Raw genomic sequence first — 12057 nt, 5'->3', positions numbered from 1 at the left:
GACGCTCTCACGCTCTAGCTCTCGCTCTCGAGCCTGGGTGAAGGAAACGAGAGGAACGGTCGGTGGAAGCAGAACGAGAAATAAGGAAAAGCGGGAGGGAGACCGAGAGAGAGAGAGAGAGAGAGAGAGAGAGAGAGAGAGAGAGAATGGGAAGAGGGAGAGAGCGGGCGGGCTCGGTAAATGCCTCCCGGCCGGCTGGGCCGCGACTCTCGTTGGCTTTTGTAAAAGAATCACGTGGCCGGTTCCACATCGCGCGCTGCTATCAGAAACTCTGCACGTACCGCTGCGGGAACTGATTAGCCGTTCAGCCTGGCGATGAATTATAATATTAGGACGCGCGGGAATTCGACGAGCGAGTTTAGCGGAACGGCGCGTGGTCAGTGAGCCCGTCGATCATAGTCTTTGTTGAATCTTGGGATCAATACCGTGCTGTCACTCTGCCCTCGCTCGTTCGTCGGCCAGCCTCAAACTCGATGAGCGCGCGCGCGCGCGCGCACGCGGCTCGGATAATTGAGCGCAGCAGGTCGCGTGTCGACGAGAAACCGCGGTTGTTATTCGCATGACACGAGAAAGAATATCCTTGATGCAACTTGCGATGAAACTCGGAGAACCTCGGAAGCGCGACCGGCTGGAAGTAAAGTAGGATCACAAGAGCTCATTAATCGCGCAAGCTCGCGACCTGATCCCAAGCCTAGAGAGGGAGAGGGAGGAAAAGAGAGAGAGAGAGAGAGAGAGAGAGAGAGAGAGGATGCGTAATAAGTTTCCCGAACAGGCCGGGACAACGTGACACGCACGAGAGTCTTCCTCGGGAGAACAAAATAAAGGAGGAGTGAAGAGACGGGAAGAAAAAGAAACATTGATCGAGCGGCGTGTCGCGTCCACGTGGGCGCGTAATCAGGGTGAAGCTAGCGCGAGTTCGGGTAAACATCCCCCTCCCCCGCGCTCCTTTAGAAGTAGTAGTAGCGTAATTAGAGAGAGAGAGAGAGAGAGAGAGTCCCAAGAGAGAAAGTCCGATCGTTCACTCGTGTCTCAGGTATTCGTCGCCGAGAGGGAGCCCCGCGCATTCCGTGACGAGCCCGACGACGACGATGACGACGATGACGAGCCCGGGCGGCGGCGGCGGTGGCGGCATCGGTGGCATTGGCGTTGGCGTTGGCGTTGGCGTCACGACGCCGACGACCACGCCGGGCGGTTACACCAGCAGGTTCGTAGCTCAGCACGTAGTTGACGGTCAGGCTCACGATGAGGCCAGTTTTAATAATTCCAGTAACCCCCTCGACTGTCATCGTTTTAGGACGTTTAGTGACCGTACCGACGTAAGGTCGGCCGATCGCGTCGAAGACGATATAGTAATCGCGGCTACTACTATTACTACTACTACTACTACTACTACTACTACTACTACCAATACTACTACTACTACTATCAATACCATTACCACCACTACAATCGCGGATTACGCTTTTAATGCCGACAACGGGGACGTACTGAGGCAGGTTGTTAAACCGCCACCGACGAACACTACCCCGCAAATTACGGACGCTATTACGGACACCGACAACAAATCGACCACCTCATCCTCCTCCCACCTCGCGATTAGCCCCGAAAGTCTCATGGAAGGTAGCCGCGGTAGTCGAGTTGCGAGCGTGGCCGAAGACGACGCGCTAGCGGACGGTCGTTCAGGAGACGATGAGGTCTCGTTGCTGACCGGACACGACCGGTACGGGTCCACTTGCATCATCGTGGTCGATGACTCCGCAACGAGAACGCGCGACACCGTCATGCCCGAGTCCGAGGACACGCCGGGTTCGCGAGCAGCGGAGGACTTGGCGAGAAACGCGATTGTCGTCGAGCGGTCCGCGTCGGACCTCTCGAGTCTATCGGCCGAGGCGATCGACCAGCGCAGAGACCGGTCCAAGTCCAAAGAGTCCCAAGGAATGTCCGAGAGCTCGAGTTCCGTGAGCGGCCGGACCATGTCCGACAGCGAGTCGGAGAGCGGTTCTGAGAGCGGCTCGGAGGACGAGGACGAGGACGAGGAAGAGGAGGAAGAGAACGAGGACGAGAACGAGGACGACGGTTCTCGGGATGAGAATTGCAACTTGAAGACGGAGAAGAAAGAGGACAAGGAGAAGGAGCGCAAGAACTCGAAGGGGACGAACGATGCCGAGTACAGAGGGAACGAAGGTTCCTCGAACTCCTCCGACACCGACGGCGAAGCCACGGTGTTGAGCGTCGACTCCAACACCCGAGCCGACAGCAGTGTAACGCAATCGGACGACGTGCGCTACGAGAGGGACCTGAAGCGCCGCAGCGCCTCGATCATCGACGAGAGGAGTATCGAGGAGATGTTCGACGACAACGGCTGGGTCATCACCGAGCAGGACCTGCAGAGCGACGTGCGCACCGTGTCCGCGATCCTGCCGGGTTTCGAACCCGCGAACGATTCCAGCGATCGGCCGGCCGATCGACGACAGACTGAAGACACCGCCGGCGAGGCCAGCGACGCAGCTGGGACTCGTCCGGAGGAAGCCATTCCCAAAAGCGCTGAGTGCAGACCGGACGAGGCAGTCTCGAGCAATCTCGACGCCGAGACGGCTCCCTCGAGCGAACGACGAGCATCCGAGGAGACCCTCCCGCCGAGGAGTCGCGTGTACAGGCAGAGCAGCCTCGGCAACAATGGCTGGCTGGTGTCCGACGAGTCTGAGAGCGAGTCTGACCGCGCGACCTCGCCGATCGAAGCGTCCTCCGACCGAAGGCTGGCAGCTGAGATCGACGCTGATGGCCAAGTGGATCATGAGACAGACCGAGATAACATGAGCAGCATCGACGAGAACGGTTGGGTGGTACTCGACGACGAAGATGAAGACGAAGATGAAGCCGATCAAGACGATGAAGACGACGACGACGACGACGACGACGACGACGACGACGAGGACGAGGACGTCGTCAGCGAAGATTCGGAGGAGCGCGGGAGCGCGGAGAACGCCACGAGCGCGATTCGTTCCCAAGCGACCAGTCTCCTAATGAAAAGAAACATGGAGAACTGCGCGTTACTCGCAAACGCTACCCACCTAAAGGGCACCGAGTCGCCCGGCGAGCACGAGGGACCGCCCGGTGGCAATATCAGTATACCGGTGCAAATGGTAACCACCGTCTTCTGTGTGTCCGTACTGTGTTACAGCGTTCTAATGAACCTCATCCTGTAATCCGTGGTAATCTCTGTCCGCAGGCGCGTACGGCTCCCATCAAGTGTCCTGTCTTTCTGCCTTCCTCCTGTTTTCGTTCATTATTTGTCTTCTCCTTTCCTCCGTCCTCCCCTCTCCTCTCTCTCTCTCTCTCTCTCTCTCTCTCTCTCTCTCTTTCTAGCGTTGTCTCGGTTGTCGGTGTTAACGACAGTGGACTTTTACACGAGCACAGACACTGCGACGAGAGACTGCGCCGCAGGCGCATGGATGACGACGCGGCGATCTTCCGGTGGAGCACTCGCTTCCGGTAGCTGCTCCTCGCGGAAAGAAGTTCGCGCCGGGAGAGACGGCAGTCGCTCCACATTGTTCCGCGTTCCGGGATTCGTCGGAAACCGTAACTTCACCGTCGAGCGCAACTCGTGAATCGACCTGATCGACGACGGGTCGCGGGGCGACCGAGTCTAAGTTTCTGCTGGATTTTCGAGATCGTCCGATCCCTTCTGAGAAGATGAATTTTCGAATTTTCGCTCGTTCCCCTTTCCGTCAAGCCGCGCGCGACGCTGATTGGATCGCGCGGATCCGGTTAATGCGAATTCATCTCAACCGGATTCCGGATTAACCTCCCGATTCGAGCATTCCGCTGTCAGGGGGTGAACGACAGGTCGCCACCATAGTCGAAGCGCGTGGAAGTTTTAGAAACGCGGACAAATGACGACGACAGGTAACGACGACGACGGGGAGAGAGAAGAGCGGGCGTGTCCGGTCGAAACGAGACCGCTTCTCGCGCGGCCGAAGGAGTCCGTCGTTTCCGCCGGACGCCGACGCGGACGAGATTGACGGATCACGTTGATGAACGTGCATAGCCACCCACCTGCAAAACGCTATATCGTGAATATTGCATTTTACACATTGTGATAGTCGTATGTACGGCCAGCGCGCCATCGTTCCTACGTTGAGATCCGCGGCATGTAAAACCCCCGCATTGCTCAAGCACCTCGCTTCGTGTTTCTCACATTCACGCCGAGCGGTCTTGAGAGTCGCGCTTTCTCGCGAGCCGAGCTTTCAAAGCCGTCCCCGTTCCGAAAGAGGCAGCGAGAAACGATTGGCGGCGGCGACCGCACGTGTCATCCAGGTGTCATCGCCACGTGGCGCCGCCGCCGTCGCAAGCACGCCGCGTTCTCGTCGTGACTTCTTTCTTTTTTTACTCTCTTTCTCGCGCTCTCTTTCTCTCGCTCGTTCTCTCTCTTTTTCTCTCTCTCACTCTCTCTCTCTCTCTCTCTCTCTCTCTCTCTATCTCTCTCTCTTTAGAGATTAGGTTTGCGTCAGTTTGTTGGTGTGGTAAATAAACTGCATTTCTTTGTGATAACTCGTATTATTTATTTCCCTGTCAACCGTCTCCTCTCAGTATCAGCGTGGTAACAAAGTGTCGGATCCCGCCTGCAGATTTTGTTTCGTTTCACACTTCTCCTTCCGTCCTCCCGTTCTTCTTGGTTTTCTCTCGATTTTTTTTTCCCTCCCATTGTTCGCCCACCGTCACCTTCTCTCTGGCGATCTCCCCGGATTCCCCGGTTACTCTCGTGTAATTCTCCCGACCTCACGTGTCACGTTCCCCCCGGCCCACGCGTGTAACAGTTATTGGAAGCGCTGCAACGAGAGCGGGATATACGAGATATACGAGGAGAAAAAAATGCATATTTATTTATTGCACTAACGAATGACACAAGACCGCGACACGAGTCGCGCCATCGAGAGAGAGGTATCAGGCTGCCGAGCGCGACGGCAGGTGTGGAGACGGCTGAGCAGCTCGCACGTGCGTGACGGAGACTTGCATCAGACTTCGCACTTACTTACACCAGACTGCTCGTCTCTCCGAGCGAGAGTATCGTCGGGGCGAGAGAGTCAGAGCTCGTCGGTAAAGACGTTAAAAGTAAACCCGCGAGCTCGCGCGCAAAGTTTTAATTGCACCGCGACTACGCCCGCCGATCTTTCGCGCGCGCGCCTCAGGATGCGCGCACGCTCTCGATCCTCGGCTACATTATCTCGAGGAGAGAGACAATCAGGTCTGCGTGCGTGTGCAGATGGTAGGTCTTCGCTTCGACTCTCTGCAAGTAGGTACCACATACGAGATTACGCGGCATAAATTCGAGGACTGCACCCTGACGGGCAGATTCGCTCGCGCAAGCGGCAAATTATTGTTCGCAAAGTTCGCGACGCGTGCTGAGCGAACTCTCTGCTCGAGTCTGTGCTTCGCGATAACCTGTGATTAACCCGCCACTTCCGTGGCGCGGTTGTGAATGCCATTGGGATATTTTCGCGGGATGCGCACAATGCCGAAGCCGTGTGAGAAGCAAGCGTCGAGGCTAATTCGTCGGGCTTTCGCATCTGCGATCGCATCGCGTCGATAATTGGACATTTCAATTGGACATTTTGCCTCGACGATCGTACGACAATTGGGTATCCTTTGCAGCAAATTCAAGCGTGTTACTTCTCAATCGGCAGGGAACAGTAGCGACAATGGCAACCTGGCAAAACTTTGTCTCCCCCGCGTGCGTAACGTCGATTGCCATCCGTCTCATACATACGACAGTTGATCTCGGCTGAGCAATTTTTTTCCACAACTGCGCGGGAAAGAAGCAATGAGGTTCCCCGTCGCCCTCCGCTCCCACCGACCGAACGTATGGCCGCGACGTGAAAATAACGGCCTGAGCGAAAATAGATTACCGCATAACGCCACGCAGTATTCTTGGCACGTTGCACGCTCTTCGCCCCGCGCCGTTATAACGAATCGGCAGTGTCGAAACTTCGCCGGGCCTCTCTCACACAGCTGCGTTTCGCGCGCGGCTCTGCGAGGAAGAGAGCGCGTAGAACCATCGATCCACGGGCGCAATCTGATCTAGCAGTTTCGTAAACTGCAAACTTCTTACTTCGTGACACGTCGGTTCTACCGATGCACCGGGGCCCGTTCTAATACGGGCGAAATACGAACTTAGTTGGGTTCGGTGCAAAGTCATACAAACCGGGCGCGCGATAAACTATGTTTATACCGAAGTTTGCGGACATTCATGAACTTTCTCGAATTCGGGCGGGCTGGAGGGGAGGGGAAATGCGAGAACCTACCTACCGAGACCTACCAATACAAACACACTGTTTGACGCAATCCGAAAATCTCATCCGCATCGGGCGCAGTCCGCATCCCTACGCATCGCCAACTCTGCGGCGCGGCTTGTTAATTGAGATTTGATATAACCCCGCGGGGCTGGGAGCGGCGGGATTTACATTTCCCCGATTTGTCTCTGTGCGATTAATCAATGATCAGCTTTTCGCCAGCCAGCTTGTCGTCGCGGTCGCGCACGATCGTGTGTCGCCCGATCGAATAGCGAGCGCACGCGCCGGAGAAACTCGAGTCGGACGAGACCCGAAAAGCGGTCCCCCCCCTCCCTCTCTCTCTCTCTCTCTCTCTCTCTCTGTGACTCAAAAACAAAGCGACGGCTCCACGGTGAAATTTTCCAGACTTTCCCATCGGCGATTCCCACCCTTACCTCTCTCTCTCTCTCTCTCTCTCTCTCTCTTTCTTTCTCTCGCTCTCTCTTTCTCTCTCCCACACACCCCGTCTGATAATGAGAGAAAGTAACAGAGCTTCGAGTCCCGCAGCTTCTCTCGATGTAACCGAAACGCTTGCGCTGATAAACGTGCATGATGACGTGCGTGCCGTGCGAATCACGGTGAGACACGTATCCTCATAATCACCGTCATCGTCATGTCACACAGGATGCCTCACGAATCTGTGGTGAAAAGTGCGACGCATCGGTGGACGCCGATGGTTGCACTCGCCCATGGAGCTGGGATCGAATTAAATCGCTGGCCATTTCGTAAGCATAGGTTCTCTCCATTTCTTTCTCGAGTTGAAAAGCCATGAATAATAATTGTAATAATAATAATAATAATAATAATAATAAGAATAATAATAATAATAATACCCAGCGGCAACAACAGCAAAGCGGCAGCAGCAGCAATCAATGTCGCGACCAGTACCGCGATTAGTGCGACGACTGTCACCTCTTCTAGATCGCTCGTTTTTTGACTGACGACGTTACACGCTTGACTCGCGACAGTACAGACCACAAGTTAGCGCTCATAGACTGACTAACTGTTCGCTGATCTCCTCGCAGAGCTTCTCTCTCTCTCTCTCTCTCTCTCTCTCTCTCTCTCTCTCTCTCTCTCTCTCTCTCTCTCTCTCTCTCTCTCTCTCTCTCTGTCTCTCTGTCTCTCTTTCTGTTTCGCTCTCCCTCTCGTCGAGAGAACTTCGATTCCAAGGAAGCTTTTCTCTCTGCGTAACCGTCCGCAGTTCCGTGTACTTTGTACAGCTGGAGGCTTCCTGCGGTGCAAGCGATAAAACCAAGCGCTTTAATCGGTAGTTTCGCCCCAACGCTACTACCCGTGGTGATGTGCCTTTAACCACTCGCGACGCGCGTGGCGAAAGCCGCAGGGGAGCTCTGCAACGGGGCCGGCCGAAGATCGCGGTGAATGCAACTCTACGACGAGAGAGACAACTCTACGCTCGTCGTGGCTGCCGCTGCAACCTTAGCGGCTGCGGACACACGCAGCCTCGCGTAGACAATATTACGTCCGAGACTCGACGTGCAATCGCGAGGGGAGCCGCGGGCTTCGCCGGATCAATCGCATGCAAAGCTCGGCCTCGTGAGCTTGAGCCCAGCGAGACGGCAAGATAGACCGACAAGACGGGCTTGGCCGTCTGCCGTCCGTCCAACATGTGTATACGAAGAGAGAAGCAGTTGGCTCCTTAACCTCCCGCCCCCTCCGAACTCATTAACGCCACGTGCGCACACGTGCCGCGCGGAATTCAAGCCGCGACTGCGACACGCGATGCACGCGTCGTGCACATGACAAATAGAACGTCTCCCACGGGCATGCCGATTCGACCCGCCGACTCGCTGAATCCGCAAGAGGGTCACGTATCTCCGAGGAGAAGATCGTTCCCTCGCGCTCCGTCTCCTCCTCAACGATGACGACGATCGTTGCGGAAAGGCGCACGAAGACGAGACTAATCGAGGCCGCTGACGAACGCAACTGACACGCAGTCGAGGCACTTTCCTCCGCTCGGAGTCTCTCTCTCTCTCTCTCTCTCTCTCTCTCTCTCTCCCTCCCTCCCTCCCTCCCTCCCTCTCTCTCTCTCTCTCTCTCTCTCTCTTTCTCTCTCTCTCTCTCTCTCTCTCTCTCTCTCTCTCTCTGGCCTCGTTTGGGGCTTTTCAGACAAAGCGCACTATGAATAGTCGTATATACATTTTTTCGGGTATATTTGTCCGCTTTTTTGCCGGCCGTGTTTCGTCGCCGATAAGTGTTCGGTTACACGCGCGGATATCGCGCGAGCCGCGCTCGCGCTCGGGCTCGGTGCGCCGGACCAGCGGCACGCATGCACGCATGCGGCTCGAAATAGCTGTGCGAGGTCTGTGCAACAGCTCGACGTGGGTCTCTCACGAAAATACGACCGCGCGCGCGCGTATGTGTGTATATATATATATATATATCCCGACTGCTCTCGAGGGGCCCGGTGGGTATCGTCTTTCCGCGTGCGTGCCGAGGTCAAGGCACTCTTTCACGGACTACTCTCTTTCAGTGCTCGAGAGTGCGTGCCGGGATTACCCGAAATCTACCTCGAATTCGGCCAGCGCTCATGAACGATCAGCAGGTCGAGTGTGTGTGTGTGTGTGTGTGTGTGTTCGGTTCGTCAGCTGACGGCCGAAGGGAAGGGGTTGATGAAAATGTTGCGAAAATTCGAGAAAAACTCTCGAGGGCGAACCGGGCTGCGCGCGCGTAACGAGCTGCATTTTAATGCGCAAGGATACTTTGCGCACGCCGTGGTGTAACGGAGAGAACAGAGGTCCTTGACATCGTTGTTTTCATTTTCGTACAATTAACAACTGGTCCGTGTCACGCTTCTATGGACAACTGGTCGCACGTTATCCGGCGGTTACACGCGGCAAGGGGCTGAGACGCGGAGACGGCTGGAGATGATAAAACGCTCTTCGACTGTTGACGCTGACTGTTGATCTTTCATTCACCGCTTCATCGTTCTGTTGCAGCCAGCCGGTAGCGCAATCTTGCCACTTGCCGGTGTAACTGTTGACTCAGACGCACGCGTCTAGATGGAATTGCATCGCTCTCGCGAAAGTGATCGAAGAGCAGCTTTCAGGACGTCTGAGACGTTCCGAGGAACGTCCTTGACCCTTTACCCCGCCGAAACTTGAACATTCAGCCACTAACATTCGCGGCTCTTATCGCACGCGGATTAATTCCGGGGAAATATCCGAGCCGAGAGCCGAGAGCCGAGAGTCGTTCAGTCGCCATTACGTTAGCGGACGAAATTTCCGAGGTCACCTTGACGCTACCTTGAGGATGTCTCCGCGAGAGCGAAGCAAGTCCATCGCGCCGCGGTGTTAGGCAATTAGCGAGACGAAGACACACGCTCGGCCGACCAACTGACCACACTGCTCGATTTGTGTTTCAGGTTCCTCAACAAGAGCAGGAGCCAGGCGGCGATGATGGCGTCCCGCGAGCGGGAACGCGAGCGGGACCGCGAACGGGAACGCGAACGGGACGCAGACGCGGAGATAGACTCGCCGTTGTCGACGAGATCGCGCTACGCCGCCCTGAAGGAGCGCCGGCAGCGTCTGGCGCGTTCCCGGAGCTCGCACAACTTTGGCGGCGACGACCTCGACCTCGACGAGGAGCCGCCATCGCCGACCACCCAGTCGCCGAACGCTTACCTGGCGGCGAAGTACGGCGCCGGCTCCGAGCTGGCCCGCAGCCGCAGCACCCACGCGCTGAAGTCGCGCGAACCGAGCCCGGAACGCGATCGCCCGGGCGCCGAGAAGGACGGCGCGGCCTTGAGCTCGTGGGCGAGGTACCTGAAGAACAAATACGGCAACCGCACCACCAAGGACAAGGAACCGCCCTCCTCGTCCTCCACGATACCCTCGTCCAGGTGAGAGCTCCCGCGGCTCGCTGAACGACGTTCCGCGGCAAGAAAATTATGAAACAAACTGGCAAGGAATATCCGCCGAAGTATGTGTTTCCGATTTCGACGAATTGGCAAAACTTGGCATATTTGTAGAGTAGCCGAACATAAAAGACCCATATTTTTTTTGTCGACAGTGGCTCGGGTTTAAGGGATGAAACTGCCCTTTAAAGTTTCATCCCCTTTATGCTATCTCGATATAATTGTTGCAAATAAGAAAAAGCTTTTTAAACCAAAATTTTATGGTTTTTTATGCTGTACAATTTTTGCTTAAAAAGTTTTTCTCTATCTCTGCAATAATCATCGAGATAACATGAAGGGGATGAAACTTTGAGGGGCAGTTTCATCTTTTAAATCTGAGTTATTGCCGATAAAAAAAATATGGGTCTCTTATTTTTGGCTGCTCTACAAATATGTCAAGTGTCGTCGAAATTGGAGACACAACTTTAAGAGTTTCTTATGAGAAAGAGAGAGAGAGAGAGAGAGAGAGAGAGAGAGAGAGAGAGAAAGAAAGAAATTGTTGATGCTTAATTAAAACGGTTAATTATCTAGGTAAATGGTCAAGAAAAAAACGTTCGAAATTATCGTTGCTCTCGGCATATAAGGTTACCGTTGACACACACAACGATGACAGTTGCAAAAATAGTTCTCAATTCTCTCGGTACGCGCGAGATTATTAGTTACAAATGCCAAACGTTTCAGCCCTGAGTGAGCGCGCGCGAGGTACATTAATGAATCGTTCGTTTTCCGCGTAATGAGCAGCAGTCGCCGGTCAAATCGCAAATAATACAACACGCAGTTGTGTGCGGCGGTATGTATAAGCTTTAATCGAGCGCGCTGTGTGCATAATACACGCGCGCGGGGCATTGCACTGCATCGACGTCGGCATTATCGGCATGAGAAATTTATGACACATGGGCGCGCACGACAGGCGCACGGCGCAAAGCATTGTCTTATGATCGCGATCGGGACCAAGACAAAACGGGTGGACACCCGAGCGAGGCCGCGGTTGCGAGTTAATCGCGGCGAAAGCCATTAACGCTGAGGCGACACGCATGTCCGCAGTACCAGCGCGACCTCCAGGAGGCTGTCGTTGGGCTTACCGCTCCGGCACGCCGGCCAGACGTCCTTCGAATCTTCTGACGACGACCAAAAAAACCCGTCAGGCTCCCCCACGTCCCCTACGGCAGCTCCCGTTACACCCGCGGCAGCAGGTTCCTCCACTAGGTGAGTCTTCGTTGTGTCGCATTGTGCGCTGCGTTAACCCTTTGAGGCATAGCGGTGAGTATACTTACCACCTATTTATTCTCACATTCTCATGAAATATTTTATATTTGAGGGATTCTTGTCGGGTTTCCTTCCGTTTTTCAGTTTCTTATATGATATGGGAACATACATGAAAAGTTGAAAAGTGTTTTGCATAAGTTGTCCATTTATTATGAATAAACAACAGGTGTGAAAAATACACATTTTTACAGAAAAAAGAATCATTTTTGCACGAACTATTAGTGAACTTTTTGTTCAGAATCAAGATTTGGGGGTTTTCTGGGTCGCTGATTACGAATCTGAGGTCCAAGTTCCAAAATTCATTTTCCAATGATGGCGGATCATAGAATTTTTATTAAATTAGCTAAAATTGTACTTTGGCCAGTTTTGGAGGTCGCTTATTACGAATCTAAGGTTCACATTCTAAAATTCATTTTCCAAGATGGCGGATCATAGAATGCACATAAAATTAGCTAAAACTGTACTTAGTTAGTTAGTTTTTGAGCTCGCTGATTACGAATCTGAGGTCCAAATTCTAAAATTTATTTATTTATTTTCTAAAATTTATTT

General features: G+C 54.1%; 1 protein-coding gene across 6 annotated transcripts in view; it reads left to right on the top strand.

Moving 5' to 3' along the window:
• The window catches only part of tn (tripartite motif containing protein thin), a 79583-nt gene that overhangs the window by 60956 nt on the left and 6570 nt on the right, over window positions 1-12057 (top strand). For 5 of the 6 annotated variants that reach the window (XM_025298303.1, XM_025298304.1, XM_025298305.1 and 2 more), the window contains 5 exons: window positions 1034-1204; window positions 1295-3143; window positions 6954-7054; window positions 9712-10188; window positions 11287-11448. In XM_025298303.1, the coding sequence (XP_025154088.1) occupies window positions 1034-1204; window positions 1295-3143; window positions 6954-7054; window positions 9712-10188; window positions 11287-11448 (2760 nt within the window). The remainder of the gene's footprint in view (window positions 1-1033; window positions 1205-1294; window positions 3144-6953; window positions 7055-9711; window positions 10189-11286; window positions 11449-12057) is intronic. The other variant, XR_003112842.1, reaches the window with a different exon arrangement.

The sequence above is a fragment of the Harpegnathos saltator genome, unplaced genomic scaffold (assembly GCF_003227715.2).
Source record: "Harpegnathos saltator strain DR-91 unplaced genomic scaffold, Hsal_v8.6 scaffold213, whole genome shotgun sequence".
NCBI lineage: Eukaryota > Metazoa > Arthropoda > Insecta > Hymenoptera > Formicidae > Harpegnathos > Harpegnathos saltator.
The sequence above is the reverse complement of the archived record's forward strand: the minus strand, read 5'-3'. Positions and strand labels throughout refer to the sequence as shown.